Source organism: Rutilus rutilus (assembly GCF_951802725.1).
Source record: "Rutilus rutilus genome assembly, chromosome: 9".
Taxonomy (NCBI): domain Eukaryota; kingdom Metazoa; phylum Chordata; class Actinopteri; order Cypriniformes; family Leuciscidae; genus Rutilus; species Rutilus rutilus.
The window spans coordinates 24,090,755-24,108,930 of record NC_140223.1 but is presented as its reverse complement, the minus strand read 5'-3'; the positions used below and the strand labels follow the sequence as shown (position 1 = coordinate 24,108,930).

The 18,176-nt window shown below is 36.6% G+C and overlaps 3 protein-coding genes across 3 annotated transcripts; 2 read left to right on the top strand and 1 right to left on the bottom strand.

Moving 5' to 3' along the window:
- Positions 1-2,090: 2,090 nt before the first annotated feature.
- LOC311297354 (olfactory receptor 52E8-like) lies at positions 2,091-3,068 on the top strand (the record flags this gene model as incomplete). The annotated part of the gene is made up of 1 exon (XM_084419602.1): positions 2,091-3,068. The coding sequence occupies one exon, from the start codon at positions 2,091-2,093 to the stop codon at positions 3,066-3,068; it is 978 nt and encodes a 325-aa protein (XP_084275728.1).
- Positions 3,069-6,126: 3,058 nt separating this feature from the next.
- LOC311297353 (olfactory receptor 2A7-like) lies at positions 6,127-13,342 on the top strand (the record flags this gene model as incomplete). Its single annotated transcript, XM_084419601.1, has 2 exons — positions 6,127-6,560; positions 12,805-13,342. 2 exons carry the CDS (start codon positions 6,127-6,129, stop codon positions 13,340-13,342), a joined length of 972 nt encoding a protein of 323 aa, XP_084275727.1.
- Positions 13,343-16,940: 3,598 nt separating this feature from the next.
- On the bottom strand, positions 16,941-17,927 carry LOC311297352 (olfactory receptor 1f45-like; the record flags this gene model as incomplete). The annotated part of the gene is made up of 1 exon (XM_084419600.1): positions 16,941-17,927. One exon carries the CDS (start codon positions 17,925-17,927, stop codon positions 16,941-16,943), a length of 987 nt encoding a protein of 328 aa, XP_084275726.1.
- Positions 17,928-18,176: the final 249 nt, after the last annotated feature.

Genomic DNA, 18,176 nt, shown 5'->3' with positions numbered 1-18,176 from the left:
TAGTTATGTGTAATTTGTTATCATTTAAATAAAAAATCATTAAAAATTAAATAAATCAGTTTAATATATGAATGTGATATTTACGTCACTGTGTGACTATGTGAGCTGAGAATGAAGGTCATTGTATTATCTTATATAATATCTCAGGATATTTTGAACTCCAGAGAGATTATTATAATGTGCGACTAATAGTGATAATAGCACGAACAAGACACATACTCCCAATACAGCTTTTATCCAACATTTTGAGGTTTCATTTGTACAAGTTAGGATTTTTATTTTTTTTACATCATTTGCTTATGTATTATGAGGTTTTTATATATATATATATATATATATATATATATATATATATATATATATATATATATATATATATATATAATACTCATTTGCTTATGAGTATTACGTCTTGAGAAGAAGCAAAAATTATGTTTCTTGATTCTATGCATGATTTTTTTTTTTTTTTTTTTTTTTTTTTCTTAAGACATCTTCATGATTTTTGTCATCATCTTTTTGTCTTTTTGTCTTTTTTTTTTTTTTTTTTACCACAAAGGAGAACTAAACATATATTGCATCACTTTATAGTTCCAATGCTCTCATGAGATGTGTCAGCAGATATAAATTGGAATACAGTGTCATCCTGAGTCAGTGACTTGGAAGCAATTAAACAGAAAAGTTCAGTAAGGACAAGCAAGATTTGAAGCAATGCCGGACATTTGTCTGACCAAACATATTTTCGCTTTTTTGCTTCAAGTGTGTGTGTGCATTTCTATGATTTCACAAAGATAAATAGAATTGACAAGTACTGTAGTACATAGCCAAATAAAAAATAAAGTATATTGCAAAAGGGGAAGAGACGTAGAATTGAAGTGAAATTCCCCTCATTAAGTTAGTAACAGAAAGGTCTCATCCTTTTCATATAAACTATACATTTTTGTTTTTATTTTCCCCACACTGACCCCGTTGTGACGCTCAAGGTAAAGACCACGCCCTCTTACTGCGTCACAATCAGAAGTCACGCCCAATGTGCCAATAACGCCCCACGCTGTTCATTCAATAAGTCCGAGTGTACCGCAGAAGTGCGCCAGATGCATCTTATAGCCTCAGATCTTATTTTTAGTGCCCTCGCACTTGTAGGCCTACTTTTGCGCACAGAGTATTGTATTTATGTCTAATTTCTCAGACATGTTGACAGGGTTCATGATAAACGGAAAAACAACATATAAACTTACAGCGACGCGGTCTCTACTTTAAACATAGCTGGAGCAGATCTCGTGCGTAAGGATAATGAACAACAGGATTGTCTTTCCGACTTACGATTTAATTTCATTGATTGAGAACAGTGACTGTGTGACTTTGTTCGCGTGGAGTCATAGCCTATAGCCTATTTAAAGCTCAGTATAATCATATTCTACTTTCGTATAATAAGGAGCAGATAATGGTTGTACCAGCCGTAACCTGTAAGCAGAATATAGTTTAAAATTCGCGCATTTCAGTTTTAACTTGTTAATACATTTTTATTTTTACGAAAATTATTGCACTGGTAATCGATTTAAATTCTATTCAGATAAATAATCACTAGCAATAAGCCTAACGAAGTAGCCTATGTAAACACTAAACATTCAGAAGGATAGGCTATATCTGTCTTAAAATAATTAGGGATAGATATTCAACATAATGGAATAAGAAGGGTCATTTTGTCCTTTATTTTAATTTATATTTGTATGTAGCCTATATAGAAAGAAAGAAAGTGCAACGTTTAGATTGGCGTGTGGCTGCTAATGCCATCACGAAAAGTCCTCTATTTTAAAATAAGGCCTTGAAGTGTCATTAAATTGCAAATGTCTAGCCTGCATATTTAACTTAGTGTCCAAGCTACAAATAAGTGGCTTCAGTGCAAAAATGTCAGAATTTGTATAGGAACGTGTCCTCCAGATTGTTTGAACACTACATATAGGCTAAGACTGAAATAGTTTAGATAATTATTTAAAATTGGCTACTCTGTGAGAAATGTAATATTTTCACACTCTGATATTTTTATATTTCTTTTATTTTCAGCAGGACAAAATATCAAAGAAAAAGTTTCCATGGGTATCTTAAATGCCAGTTTTTCCCCAAATATCTCTGTTGTGCATCCTGAATACTTTTTAATCAGTGGACTTTCAGGAATACCATACAGCAACTATTACTATGTGTTCCTGTTTTTCATTTATATTATTTCTGTAATTGGAAACTCTATTGTCCTTTTAATTATAGCTCTTGACCGGAGCCTGCACAGTCCAAAGTACATTGGTGTGTTTAACTTGGCCTTGGCTGATATTGGTGAAACTAATGCACTGATTCCTAACATGATAAAGACATTTCTGTTTGACTCACAGTACATCTCCTTCAATGCTTGTTTAGCCAACATGTTTTTTGTTTACTTCTTTAATACAATACAATGTGTCAGCCTTGTTGTCTTGGCATTTGACCGCTTTATTGCTATTTGCTTGCCACTAAGATATCATGCCATTGTAAATAATGCTGTCATGTGTACAGTTTTCTCAGTATGCTGGATTCTTAACACTTTTCTAGTGGCAACGACGGTGTCTTTGGTCACCCGACTTTCATTCTGCAAGTCCAATGAGATACAGAGTTATTTTTGTGATCATGGTCCAGTATATAGAATGGCATGCAATGACAATAGCATCAGTTCGTTTATGGCAAAACTCAGCACAGCTGTCTACTTTGCTGCTCCACTGACAATTTTCCTGTCTTACCTTTGCATATTTTTTACCTTAAGTAAAATTACAACATGGGAGGGGCGTATTAAGGCCCTAAAGACCTGTGTTTCTCACCTGCTGTTAGTTGGAGTGTGTTTCCTTCCCATAATCTGCACATACATTGCTGCAATCATGCTTTCTCTGTCTACCAATGTGAGAATCATCAGTACGTCTCTGGCATATGCTGTTCCACCAATGCTAAATCCCATCATTTATGTTTTAAACACAGCTGAAGTTAGGAACTTTATCCAGACAATGATTAAAAAGAAGTCTGCATCCATTGCTCACAGTGATTCAGATTGATTGCAAAAAGTTTTTTGTGCATCTTCTCAAATAAGTTGTTTATTGTGTTTTTCATTTTGTATTCATCTTGTTGTAATTAAGCTAGATACAGCAAACCTTTATGAAATTAAAAAGAAAAAATAATGTCTGCAAGCAGGGCATGTCCTGTTTTTGTCATGCTGATTTGTACCATCACTACATGCTGGTATGATTAACATTAATTTGGCTGTTTCGGATGTATGTGTGCTACTGTCCATGCTGTATTTTTCTGTCACATTGAAAGAAATGAATAACCTAAGTGTATAGTATGTGATATATATCATAAATCTGCTACTCTTAGTTTTTCATATCCTTCACTCTAAAAAATAAAGATGGTTCGTTAAAGGTTATTTGCATGAAGTAACAGTTCTATTTAGAACCGTATCGTCTTGAAGAACCCTTTATATTCTGAAATGGTTCTTTGTGTTAGAGTTTAGGGTTATTTTTTCCACCGCCTTTTTCTTTTTCAAATCTGTAACTTTCAAAGCCACCTCATTACTGATTTTCTGGAGCTCAGCCATTCAATTACACATACAACATACTCTCAACAGGTAAATCATTTCTTTCTTAAAATATCTATACATTTTAACTTTCAAATTGTAACTGGTTTCCTACCAATTATGTCTTTTTCTCTTTTTAGTTTAACAGAACATGTAAGTGTGAGCAGGTTTTCCAGTTAAGAATAGGCTTCTTCTCTTCTCTTCTTCTCTTCTTCTCTTCTCTAAACATACCCAGTCACACAAAAACATTAAAGCTATTCCATGACTTTATATCACTTTTTCATTTTAACATTGTGGAGTGCTCACATACTGTCCATTTTTGCTAATTTTGGCCTCATAAACAATTGTTTTTACATAAACAAATGGAAGAGACACACTGTAACTATAAACCCAATTGTGTATTTTAGATGCTGTCACATCACACAACCTCATCATCTGCAGAGAGAAACTCCCACTCACAATACACACAATAATGGATGTAAGTCAGAGGATTGAGAAAATATTTCACTGGAACTTGGTCTTCATTACATCTATATCATGTTCAATGTCAATTGTTAATTGTGTATTCAGTTAACAACTGTTGTTAGAGCACTGTCATTTTTTGCTACAATTTGCCATGTCAATAAAAAATAAAAGTACCTAATTGACACAACATACAGTTTTTTTATGCAAACTCCAAAATAGAGGCCACAAGATATTTTACGACAAGGAAGAGGGGTAAAAACAATATTAATAATATATAAAAAATAATATTAATAATACTAATATTAATAAAATAAAGATACTAATATACGAATATTAATGAAAATAAACTATTCATAAAAAGGTTATTTATTACACCATTAAGGTCCTATGTAGCACTGAATATGGAACCTTGTAAAAAAGGGTTATATTTAGCACCAAAAAGGGTTCTGCTATTGTTACAAGCTGAAGAACCCTAATTTGGTACTAGAACCATTTTTTCTTAAACATAACCAAGTCTCTTGTTTTTAAAAGGGACTGTCAATCACCTGGTTTTCTGCAAATTGACAAGTACTGGAAAGTTCTTTCTTTTTTTTCTTTTTTTTATCTATTATAGCATCTTGTTGACTTCTTTGCAGTTCAACATTAAATGTAACACCAATTTAGTTTTAAATGTCTTATTTTTGTCTTAAATTATAGCTTAAACCTGGCATCAACCTGGTAGCTTTTGATAACATGTGATTAAGAAATGTGAATACATTCAAGGTTTAAAAAAATGTAATTTAAAATGAAAAAAATAGATGTTTTTCATAGGCAAAATATATTCTGCAAAAATAATTTCCAGTATTTAAGCATACACTTTTAGATTTAAAAGTTTTTTAAGATAAAGAGAAAATATATAATAAACAGAAAAGTGTGTTCAAAATTTTAACTGATCGTATAGTGAAAAGGCTATCTGTCACATTTGTCACGTTTTTTGTTGAAAAATAAATCACACAAAGGTGTTTATCCATTCCATGATGAAATACTCCCATTGGAAAAAAAGATTAAATGGAAGTGGACCTAAGGTCTGGAGACTCTCTTAATAAATGATCCATGGAGATCATTTAGAATTCTCCAGAACAAATCCCTAAGCATCATTCAACTAATGATTTAATACAATTATTCACCATGCTTGTTTTTAAGATGGCATTTTAAGCTAAACAATAATCCTACATCTTTGGACAGTATTAATGAAAATATAAACTATAAAAATAGGCCTACTTTGGAGGGCCACTTCCTGAAATTGAAATTGTGTATGGTTTTTTAATAATGTAAACATTTTTGATTATACATAAAAATACTTAATTTCATTCTTACTCTTTGTTCAGTATTATTGTGAACATCACTGATTCGTTTAGCTGTAAGGCTTGATTTACAATGAATAGCAGGGGAATGAGTGAATGGCATAAGCTGCCAATCAAGCAGGTACTGTGGCACAATAACACACTAATGAGTCTTGTTTCCCCAAAGTCTTAATCTACCTGTTTTTTCCTCTTGATGAGCTGAAACCTGCAGTGGATGAAGCCATAAAGAAACACGACCCCTCAGTATTCTCTAAGGATAGGGCACATCATTGCAGCATTGAACTTTGAACTTTTCGACAATGTTCTCTCACAAACACACGATTCAATGGAGTGAGTTTCTATTAAAGGAAAAATTGTCAAACAAACAAGAATCCCATTGCTATGGGGCCATAAATATATAAATACACATATGAGAGAGGCATTTATATATCACCCATACAGATCTGACATTTGCATGCTGGAAGAATGACATAATGTGTTTGTTTTTTAAGTAATCCAAGTGATAGACCGATAAAAAAAGCAAATCTGAAGAGAAGCCTTACACCTTTCTGTGACTGAAGAGAAAAGAAAAGAAACAATGGTGGACATTATTTATTAGATGCCAAGTAATCAATTCAAGAGAATATGCCAGAGAATTAATAATGTATTTGTTTATTCACTGTTTTGAAGATTTCGTTGGTTACTAACGTTGTTATTATTATTATTGTAAAGATTGATTTGCTACAAAGGACCATGTCCTCTCAAAATATTTCAGCAAAAAACATTTCTGAGTTTGTAATTTCGGGATTTGACACAGTAGAGCACAAACTGCCCATTGGAGTTGTTTTGCTGGTGGTTTATGTGCTTGCAATGCTTGCTAACACTGCAAACATATGTTTTGTTGCCATGGACAAGCATTTGCACCAGCAACCCATGTACATTTTCCTTTGCAACTTGTCATTAGTGGACATGCTGTATAGCAGCAGTACCTGTCCAAGTATGATCAGCAACCTTATCGTCGGTTATAAAGCCATATCTTATATCCCTTGTGTTCTTCAGATGTGTGCTTTCCATTTAGGTGGAGTAATGGAGATGTTTGCAATCGCTGCAATGGCACTGGATCGTTTGATTGCCATAAGCAATCCTTTACGTTACCACTCCATTTTAAACACCACTGTTACGTGGTGGTGCTTTAAATTGCTGAATGTTAATTGTTCTATCTGAGATCGCAGGTGCAGTCATGAATGACGTCATGGGAAACCCCGTATTTAAGCCGGTCCGGAATTGAGGCTGGTCTCTCTCTCGGCTCTCTCGGTTCTCGCGACGCTCGCTGCTCTAGCTGCCTCTACCCTTCTGATCAGTAACAGCTGGGGTTTCTTGCCATATGGCGAGCAGTCCACGGTCTTCGCCTCGGCTGTTCCAGATCATGGACTGAGTTTTTATTTTGGTTATTTTCAAGCCAGGTAGTGGGTATTTTCTTTGATCACTTTTATTATTTAGTTGATACAGCGTAGGAAAGCAGTGGTCCGGAAGACTCACTCTGTTTGTTGTTTTCTTCGGGAGCAGATAAGATCTTGCTTACAGAGTTAGATAGTCAGGCTTTCTGTTTTCCTTTTGCTACCCTACCTGTGCTATTAGTTTGATTTATTGTTTATTGTTGGTGCGCTCTCTCATGTTTCATTAAAAGAAACGATGTACACTTTGAAACTTCACCCAATCGTCTGTGATTCTTGATATGTACGGTCCTTGTCTTACATGTGTTTTAACGAGCCAAATTAGATAAAGGGCCGTAACATATTTGGGGACTCGTCCAGGATCGAATTTTGTGTGGCTTTGTTTGATCTTTTGATCTGCTCACACTTTGTATTTGTTACTTGAGTAACTTCAGTAACTTTGTTGAATCACAGTCGATTGGTGTGTGTGTATATTTTCTCGTGTAGTGCTCGTTAAATTTTTTCCTTATAATAACCAGACGTTATTTTTAATCATGTTTGAATTAGCGAACTTCATTGCGAAACCGACGCAAGCTGAGCTGTTTCAAATTAATAGAGTAGATCTTACGAAGGTTGCTGCTCATTTTAAGGTCAATTTTCGTAAGACTTCAACTAAACATGAGCTTCAGATCCTGCTTGTTGATTCATTGCATGAACAAGGCGTTTTTGGTGATGAGGAAAAGATGACGGATTATCCTGATGTTGAATTTGAAGGTAGTTCCGAAGATCTTGCGATGCAGGTTAAAAAATTGCAGTTGCAAGCTAAAGAGCACGAGATAGTTTTGTTGAGAGAGAGAGAAGGGTGGGAGCGTGAGAGAGAGAGAACTAGAGATCGTGAGAGACATGAACTTGAACTGAAAAAGCTCGAAATGGAGCAAGCGTGCCGTCTAAAAGAGATTGAGTTAAGCGCTCGTGAAAGGGGCTTATCTGACACTTCTGATTTCGACGTGAGTCGTAATATTCGTATTGTTCCTCCTTTTCGAGAACAAGAAGTTGATAAATTTTTTGCTCTTTTTGAACGCGTCGCTGTCAATATGAAATGGCCGAAGACTTTTTGGCCCATGTTGTTACAGTGTGTTTTTGTGGGTAAAGCCCAGGAAGTTTTTTCCTCTTTATCAGTCGAAGACTCTCTTAATTATGAGCAAGTGAAGACATCCGTTCTCAGAGTGTATGAGCTAGTCCCCGAGGCTTATCGTCAGAAATTTCGTAATTTACGGAAAACTGATGAGGCTTACGTTGAGTTCGTTCGGGAGAAAGAATCACTGTTTGATCGTTGGTGTGCTTCCATGAAAGTGACCACTTTTGAAGAGCTTCGTGAACTGATTATTTTAGAGGAATTTAAAAACTGCTTACCAGAACGCGTTGTAATCTATCTTAATGAGCAAAAAGCTTCTAAATGTTCTGTTGCTGCGACATTGGCTGACGAATATGTGCTCACACATAAGAACGTGTTTAGTGTCGCACCGAAGTTTCCTTCAGCTAACAGCACTCGGTCTTCTCAGCGTAATTTTGAACGCCCCCTGCCTGTTGATAAAGCGGCGCTAAGTTCTGATAAGTCTGTGTTCTCACCCGTTTGTTTCTATTGTAAGAAACGCGGACACATTATTTCTGAGTGCAGTGTGCTCAAAAAGAAAAACCGTGTTCCTAAACCGGTAGGTTTATTGATGACGTCCATGCCACAAGTGAAAGGACTTGAGTTGTTGGCTTCGGAAGCTGACATGTGTGAAAATGAGGGATATGTGCCGTTTTTGATGGACGGATTTGTATCTTTGTCAGGTAGTGCTTCGCGCAAACCAGTCAAGATACTTCGTGATACAGGCGCTGCTCAGAGTTTTATTCTGGAAGGAATATTGCCGTTGTCTGATGAGAGCTCTGTTGGTTCAAGTGTCTTAGTACAAGGATTTGAGATGGGCTTCGTTAAGGTACCTTTGCACGAGATCGAAATTGAATCTTCCCTTGTGTCTGGCCGCGTTGTTGTTGGAGTGCGACCATGTCTTCCCGTTCGAGATGTCACGTTTATCTTAGGGAATGACTTAGCGGGAGGAAAAGTTTTTGCTAGCCCTGAGGTAACTGATGATCCTTTTCTGTGTCTTACTGTTGCTGATGCCTTAGCTCAGGAATATCCTGAGGTTTTTCCCTCATGTGCTATTACTCGCGCTATGACTCAGAGACTAAAAGGTAAAAGCCTTAGTGAATCAGAAAGTGAGTGTAATTTTGATTTGAGTGATACATTCTTTTCTAATTCTGATTTTTGTGAAGTGAGATGTTCAAATTTTGTTGACGGTTCAGATAGTGCCGTTAAAAAATTAGATGAACATATTATGGGGCCTACTAAATTGTCTCTGTCTCGCGAGCAGCTTATTGTTGAACAGAGGAGATGAGAAGTTGTCATCCCTCTTTGAAGCTGTTGTTCCTGCTGAGCAACTCGAACACGTATCGCAAGGATACTTTGTAGAAGATGGAGTGTTGATGAGGAAGTGGAGACCACCTACTGCATCTGCTGATGATGAGTGGCAAATCGTCAAACAGATAATAGTTCCCTCCTCGTACCGCTCTGAAATTTTGAGTCTTGCGCATGATAGCCCGTTTGCCGGTCACTTAGGAGTAAATAAAACGTACGATCGAATACTCCGAAATTTTTTCTGGCCTGGCCTGAAAACTGATGTAGCAAGTTATTGCAGAAGCTGTCATGTGTGCCAAATGACGGGAAAACCGAACCAGAATGTTTCACCTGCTCCGTTGCATCCTGTTCCAGCTATCGGTGAACCATTTGAGCGTGTGATGATCGATTGTGTCGGTCCTTTGCCTCGCACGAAGTCGGGAAACCAATATCTGCTCACTATAATGTGCACGTCAACGCGTTTTCCAGAGGCCATTCCTCTGCGTAAAATCACTGCACCAGTGATCGTAAAATCACTTATAAAGTTCTTTTCACTGTTTGGACTTCCACGTACTATTCAGTCGGACCAAGGCACGAATTTTATGTCCCGTGTGTTCAAGCAAGCTTTAGATCAGCTGCATATCCAACATTGCACCTCAAGTTGTTACCATCCGGAAAGTCAGGGAGTACTTGAGAGGTTCCACCAGACTTTAAAATCAATGCTGCGTGCGTTTTGTCTTGAGTTTCAAAAAGATTGGGACGAAGGAGTGCCTATGGTCATGTTCGCAGTGAGAGAAGTAGTGCAGGAGTCGTTAGGTTTTAGTCCGGCCGAGTTAGTGTTCGGGCATACTGTTCGTGGCCCACTGAAGCTGATCAGAGATCATTGGACTAGTGATATACCTCAAAATAACATACTTGACTATGTCTCAAGCTTTCGTTTTAAGTTGCATCGTGCATGCGAATTGGCCAAAGAGAATTTGGAGATTGCACAGCAACGAATGAAGCAGCGTTTTGATCGTCGTGCTAAACTTCGTAGCTTTACTCCTGGTGACAAGGTGCTTGTGCTGATGCCAGTGCCTGGGTCTGCCTTGCAGGCTCGTTATTTTGGTCCCTATCGAGTGAAAGAAAAGGTGAGTGAGCTTGATTATGTTATCTCGACGACAGACAGAAGAAAGAAAACTCGTCTCTGTCACATTAACATGCTCAAGCCGTACTTTGAAAGATCGCCAGATTTGTCTGAAAAAAAGTCGGCTGTGTTAACCGTTTCACCCACAGACTTTCCGGTGGCCGGAGGACAGAGGCTGTCCAGTGCTGATATACTTGACACCAAGGCGCTGTCCAGTCCTGAATCTTCGATCCACCCATTGTGTTCTGCTGTATCGGACAGCGGTGATGATTCTTCTTTCGATGAGGATGTAGAGTTTCCTTCTACCGAACTGGTTGCGGGAAGATTGAAAAATTCTGAGATCATTCAAACCTTAGACTCACATCTTTCTCATTTGACCGTTGCCGAACGAGCTGATGTGACTAATATTATTCGGACGTACAGTAATTTGTTCTCCGATATTCCATCTCGTACTTCGTTAATAGAGCATGACATCGATATTGGTGACTCGTTGCCTATTAAACAGCACGCATATCGGGTAAGTCCTGAAAAGAGAATGTTGTTGCAAAATGAGGTGACCTTCATGCTTGAGAATGACATCGCAGAGCAAAGTTTTAGTCCTTGGAGCTCACCCTGTTTGCTCGTAAAAAAACCGGACAGTACATTTCGTTTTTGTACTGATTTTAGACGCGTTAATGCTGTGACCAAACCAGATAGTTATCCATTGCCTCGCATGGAAGATTGCGTGGATCACGTAGGAAATGCTGTGTTTGTTACGAAGATCGATCTGCTTAAAGGATACTGGCAGGTGCCGTTGTCAGATCGTGCGAAGGAAATCAGTGCGTTCGTAACACCAGATCATTTTCTCCATTATACCGTAATGGCTTTCGGTTTACGAAACGCCCCGGCAACCTTTCAGAGACTGGTCAATCGCGTCATCGAAGGCATGCATAACGTTGAAGCATATTTGGATGACTTGGTCCTTTACAGCGCGTCTTGGCCAGAACATGTGGAGCAACTCGATACGCTTTTCAGTCGTTTGTCTCAAGCTAACCTTACGGTTAATTTAGCGAAGTGCGAATTCGGCCGAGCCACGGTCACTTATCTGGGAAAGATTGTTGGTAGCGGTCAGGTTCGACCCGTTGAGTCTAAGGTAGAGTCCATCACTCATTTTCCCGTGCCCAATACACGTCGTGAGCTTCGTCGGTTTTTGGGTATGGTTGGGTACTACAGAAATTTTTGTAAGAATTTTTCTGTAGTTGCTTCGCCCTTAACCGACCTTCTTAGTCCTAAGGTTCCATTTAAATGGTCTGAGATTTGTCAATCGAGTTTCGAGAGAGTTAAAGCCCTTTTAGTTAATTCTCCCGTTTTGTCTGCTCCTGATTTTACCACTCCGTTTTCTCTTGCTGTTGATGCAAGTAACACCGGTGCTGGAGCTGTTCTCCTTCAATCAGATCACACTGGCGTCGAACATCCTGTTTGCTATTTTTCACGTAAATTTAATAAACCTCAACGACGTTACTCGACTATTGAGAAGGAGGCGCTCGCCCTTGTTCTTGCTATTCAACATTTTGACGTTTATGTTGGTTCTGTTTCGTACCCATTGACTGTTTATACGGATCACAATCCCTTGATTTTTATTGATCGGATGAAAAATAACAATCAACGTTTGATGCGTTGGAGTTTATTCCTACAGCCTTTTGAGCTTGACATTCGTCACATTCGGGGTAAGGATAACGTGGTTGCGGATGCTTTATCTCGCATCTAAATTAATTGCAGGCTCTGAGGTAAGATATATATTTTTACCCTACAATTAATTAGTTAAGGGTGAGGGTGTTACGTGGTGGTGCTTTAAATTGCTGAATGTTAATTGTTCTATCTGAGATCGCAGGTGCAGTCATGAATGACGTCATGGGAAACCCCGTATTTAAGCCGGTCCGGAATTGAGGCTGGTCTCTCTCTCGGCTCTCTCGGTTCTCTCGGCTCTCGCGACGCTCGCTGCTCTAGCTGCCTCTACCCTTCTGATCAGTAACAGCTGGGGTTTCTTGCCATATGGCGAGCAGTCCACGGTCTTCGCCTCGGCTGTTCCAGATCATGGACTGAGTTTTTATTTTGGTTATTTTCAAGCCAGGTAGTGGGTATTTTCTTTGATCACTTTTATTATTTAGTTGATACAGCGTAGGAAAGCAGTGGTCCGGAAGACTCACTCTGTTTGTTGTTTTCTTCGGGAGCAGATAAGATCTTGCTTACAGAGTTAGATAGTCAGGCTTTCTGTTTTCCTTTTGCTACCCTACCTGTGCTATTAGTTTGATTTATTGTTTATTGTTGGTGCGCTCTCTCATGTTTCATTAAAAGAAACGATGTACACTTTGAAACTTCACCCAATCGTCTGTGATTCTTGATATGTACGGTCCTTGTCTTACATGTGTTTTAACGAGCCAAATTAGATAAAGGGCCGTAACAACCACTCATACTGTTGTAATTGCTGTGTCGCTGTGGATGGTGGCAAGTGCTATTTTGACCATCATCCCGGCTACTGTTCTTCCTCTGCCCTTCTGCCCTTCCACTATCCAGTATATGTTTTGTGAGTATGCTTCTCTTGTGAGGGCCACCTGTGTGAATCCAAATACTTATTTTACTATGATATCCACTTTGACTTTTGCACTGTTGTTTGGGACATTCTCGTTCATCTGCCTGTCCTATATAAGGATAGTGATCGCTGTTATGAGAATGACCTCAAAGGGTGACAAGAAAAAAATGTTTCATACCTGCTTTACTCACTTGATAGTGATAGTTGGTTTTTATGCTCCGATGTTCGTACGAATAGTCTTGACCCGGATTGGTGTGGTTTTAACATTAGAGGAACGTAATGGACTACTGGTAGGGTCCATCCTCTGCCCTTGTATTGTAAATCCTTTCATATACTGTTTCAGAACCAAAGAAATCAGAAACAAAATTTTTAGAATTGTGTCCAAAGTTGAACCTAAATAAAGACTTGGTAAAGCACAGACAATTTGTGATCAGTGGATGATTTTCTCCTAAATCATTCATACTGTATTTTTATATGTAATGTGTAAACAATATGTAATATGTTTGTATGTAAATATATTAAAACAAGGGTGTCCAAAGTCAGTCCTGGAGGGCCACTAGTCTAGGGCCTCCACACAGCCTGGAAGTTTCTAGTATGCCTTGTAAGACCTTGATTAGTTGATTCAGGTGTGTTTAATTAGGATTGGCGCTAAACTTTGCTTGTCAGTGGCCCTCCTGGAGCGGGATTGGATACCCCTGATTTAAAGGTTTGTGGTCAGTAAGATTTAAGATTTAAATGTTTTTAAAAGTCGCTCTTGCTCACCAAATGCTTCATCTATGTAAGCAAAAATACTGAAAAAAAGAAATATTGTGAAATATTATTACAATTTAAAATAAGTTCTTTCTATTTTAATATAATTTAAAATGTAATTTATTCCTTTGATGGCAAAGCTGAATTTTCAGCATCATTACTCCACTCTTCAGTGTCACATGATCCTTCAAAAATCATTCTAATACGCTGATTTGCTGCTTAAGAAATGTTTCTTATTATTATCAATGTTGAAAACAGTTGTGCTGTTTAATATTTCTGATTCAGATTCTTTGATGAATGGATAGTTCAGAAGAGCAGCATTTATTTGAAATAGAAACCTTTTCTAAAATCACTTTTGATCAGCTTGGCGTGTCCTTGCTGAATAAACTATTATTTTCTTCTTTTTTTTAAATCGTACCCCAAATGTTTTAATATTCACAGTATACACTTGAATAAATCAAAGATCATGAAGTAAATCCTAATCGCAAACATTACCACACAAACTATTATGACAAGTGACGACAAAAACAACAACAACAACGTAAATAAAGTCAGCAAACAATCATGTCATAACAGTAACCACATACATTATTCATACTAAAATGCATGTTAGCTTTGCAAACCCTTAACAAATACTCTTTACTCTTTGATGCTAGTTGGGACAACATTGGGGTAAATGTTGTTGGTATAAATTTGTTTTATTTTTTATTATTCTATTGTTCTTTTAAAGTAATTCAGTCTGATGTAGTGTCACACACTGTGTAGTTACCCTTTATAATAAACTTCATATCTTAATTCTTGATTTACGATTTGAAAACATTCTGTGAGACCATGGTTACTAAACAGATATATGATTAAGAGTTAGAACCTATTTTTTTACAGTTTATGGTCAGAACGTTTATCTAATACAGCCCCAAATTCCTTTTTATATCCTTTATTGGTAACACTTTACAATAATAGTACATGAATAATCATGTACTAATACCTGAATTAATAATTACTTTACTATGAACTAATGATGAGTTAAGACATGTACTAATGAGGAACTAACCTTAACTACGACATGAGTCATATGAATTCCTGCATGAATATACCATCTTAACTACACGTTAGTACATGCTTGTTAATTAATGTATTAATTAAACTTTCGGGGTAAACTAAATCAAACTTGCTCTAGAAAATGGACACATTTTGTGTCCTAAAAGAAGAGCAAGAAACCTAACTGACTAACATCCGACTGCATTATGATATAAAGACAGTAAACCAATCCATAAAATTACCACATAAATAACCATCATCTGTGCTAACACTGATTTTAATTTTGAAAATGGCATCTGCTTAATGAATATGTTAGTGTAGGTATTTCACTCTTGATGGCAGCAGTGGAATCACTTAAAACAGAATGAGATTAAATCGTTTTTAATGATGAATGCATCATTGTGTGTTCAATGAGTAAGGTTAAATGTAAACATTGCAAGACATCTAGAGTCATTCAATGATGTTTGTGACAGTTGCTGGTGTTAAATTTATGAACAATTTTACATTGTGCCCTTTTAGTACATCTTTCTTCTGATCTGGAACATGTTTGATTTAGTTTAAACCTGAAATGTTAATTAATACATTAATTAACAAGCATGTACTAACGTGTAGTTAAGATGGTATATTCATGCAGGAATTCATATGACTCATGTCGTAGTTAAGGTTAGTTCCTCATTAGTACATGTCTTAACTCATCATTAGTTCATAGTAAAGTAATTATTAATTCAGGTATTAGTACATGATTATTCATGTACTATTATTGTAAAGTGTTACCCTTTTATTGTTTAGTGCATATATTTTGTAAGTATATTAAAAGGAGCTCCTGGAATTTTGAGGTGGATTCCCCTAATCAACAGGACATACCCTCTTGATTAGGGGAATCCACCTCAAAATTCCAGGAGCTCCTTTTATAACTAAACAAATAATTTAGCATTTTAATTAAAATATTTACTGGAGTTATAAAACATTTACTCATCAGATGATTACTAAGGAGCTTGATTATATTACACAGAGAAATGTTTTATTCAAAGTGCATATATTCCTTTCATAATCTGCTAATCTTCAACTGCCATGCAGTGCAGTGTTTCTTGTCTTTTTCTGCCATCTTGTGGGACAATGAGAAAAATGTTTCTTCATGATTTCACACTGAAATATTTACTTGCATTTTATTTGTCTGTGTTTTACATTAGCTTATGTACTAGATGAAAATGTAGATATGGGATAGGCCTATAAATACCAAAGCACTAGAATTAAGTGAATATAAAAAATTCTGCACTTGAAAAAGGCATGTTTCATTTCATTTTCATTTATTTTTTATTTCAATCAACAACAAAAAGATACAAATAAAATAAAATGTAAAAATACAATAAGTATGTTGCAACATCCCGAAAGAAAAAACAAACAATATCTATAAAGTATTATAACAATAATTACAATATTGTTTGAAAAGGAGCAGGATGAAGCAGAAGCTTATCACAGAATGTTAAATCTGTGTATCACATTGTGGTAAATAAAACTGAATCAACCAACTAGTAGTTTAATCATTTATTTTAATTTGCACTGAGAGATGAGTAACTCACCCTCAATGCACTGAAATGATAATACATTATGCACTGGGTGAAAACATTGTTGTTTAAACAAAGTAAGAATATTTGAAACAAAATTGACAGGTTAACCATAGTGAAAAATAAATTTACCCAAATGTATTTTAAATACATTTATTAAGTATACTACAAATACATTTACATATGTATGTACTTAAAATAAATACCCTGCAATTGTACTTCTGGAACAACTATTTTTGTACTTAATGTACTTTAGTTATCCGAAAGTAGTGCTGAGATCCAACTAAAGATATACTTAAGTATATCTGATTGTGCTAAAGTGGAAATATTGCAAGTATACTTTAGGTACACTTTAAATATATTATGCAGTGATACTATCCTTACTAATAGTATAATAAAACACATTTTAGGCTTAATATTAAGAAATGTACATTGTGCAATAAAGAAGTACTCCCAAAAAAAGTTTAATTATAACATTTATATCAGTAAGTCTCAAGTCATTCTGCATTAAGTCTCAATGTCAGTCAATATGTTAATGGTTGGAGTATACTTAGTATGAAATAAATGTATTTTAAATACATTTTGATATGGTATTTTTTACTATGGAAGCACCTTCTTCTATGGAAGGAATACAAATTATTTATTGTTAATCACTGGCCTCATTTTTAATGATCTGTTGTGCCACTTTTGACTTTCCCAGAAGCTTGACTATCTTGTCTCGTAGTTCGTCAGTCTTTAAGCTGTAGATGATTGGGTTCAGCATTGGGGGGAGGGTAACAGAAACAGTCAGAATTGCTGTGAAAAGATCCACATTCTGAATTAAACGCAGGTTCCCTAGTACGTATGCCAGCATGACTGGCATGTAATAGAGCAGGACCAGCAGCAGGTGAGTGAAACAGGTGTGAAAGGCCTTCCAGCGCTGTGTTGTAGATGCAATCCGCATCACAGCAACCACTACAATCACATAGGTGAAAATAATAAAAGTCAAGGGGCCTAGCAAAACGGTCAATGACTTAGCTGTACCCAGCTGCCGATTGTAAGAGGTGTCTGCACAAGCCAAATTGTATACTGGACCGTGTTCACAACAGCAGCTCTTTACCTCTCTGGAGGCACAATAAGGAAGCCTGGCAGCGAGGCTGACTGGGAAAATCTCCAGCAGAATAACCATAGACCAAATCCCTCCTATTATAAGCAGCATCCTCAGTTTGGTGTTTATGGTAGAGTAACGCAGGGGCCAGCAGATTGCAATCAGCCGGTCATACGCCAAAAGAGCAAGAGAGAAAGATTCCATGTCACCAAAAAAATGCATGAAGAACATTTGGGAGAAACATGCTCCAAATGAAACATGATTTTGATTGAACACAAAAACAGGCACCATTTGAGGAATTATAACACTATTCATTGAAATGTCGACAATAGCTAGATTACACACAGCAAGATACTTGGGATTCTGTAAGCTGGAGTTCATTAGAACGACAATCAGAAGAACAAGATTACCCAGCAAGGTGATGATGTAGATAATCGCCAAGGCCAAAATTAGATAGGTTTTGTTCGGCCAAGTGCGGAAGGCAGTTAGATAAAATCCTTCATTGAAAGAATTAGTTCCATTGCTGAAAGCAACTGAAAAATTCATTTGAACTCTTTCAAATCTGAAAGAAATACACAATTAGAATGAGATGAAATGGTGTGTAAATTAACACTGAAGCAGCTAATTATATTTTCCCATTCAATGGATAGTTCAACCAAAAAAATGTAATTCTGTCATCATTTACTCACCCTCAAGTTGTTTCAAACCTGTATGGATTTCTTCTGCTGAACACAAAATATATTTTGAAGAATATGGGTAACCAAACAGTAATGTGCCCTATTAACTTCCATAGTA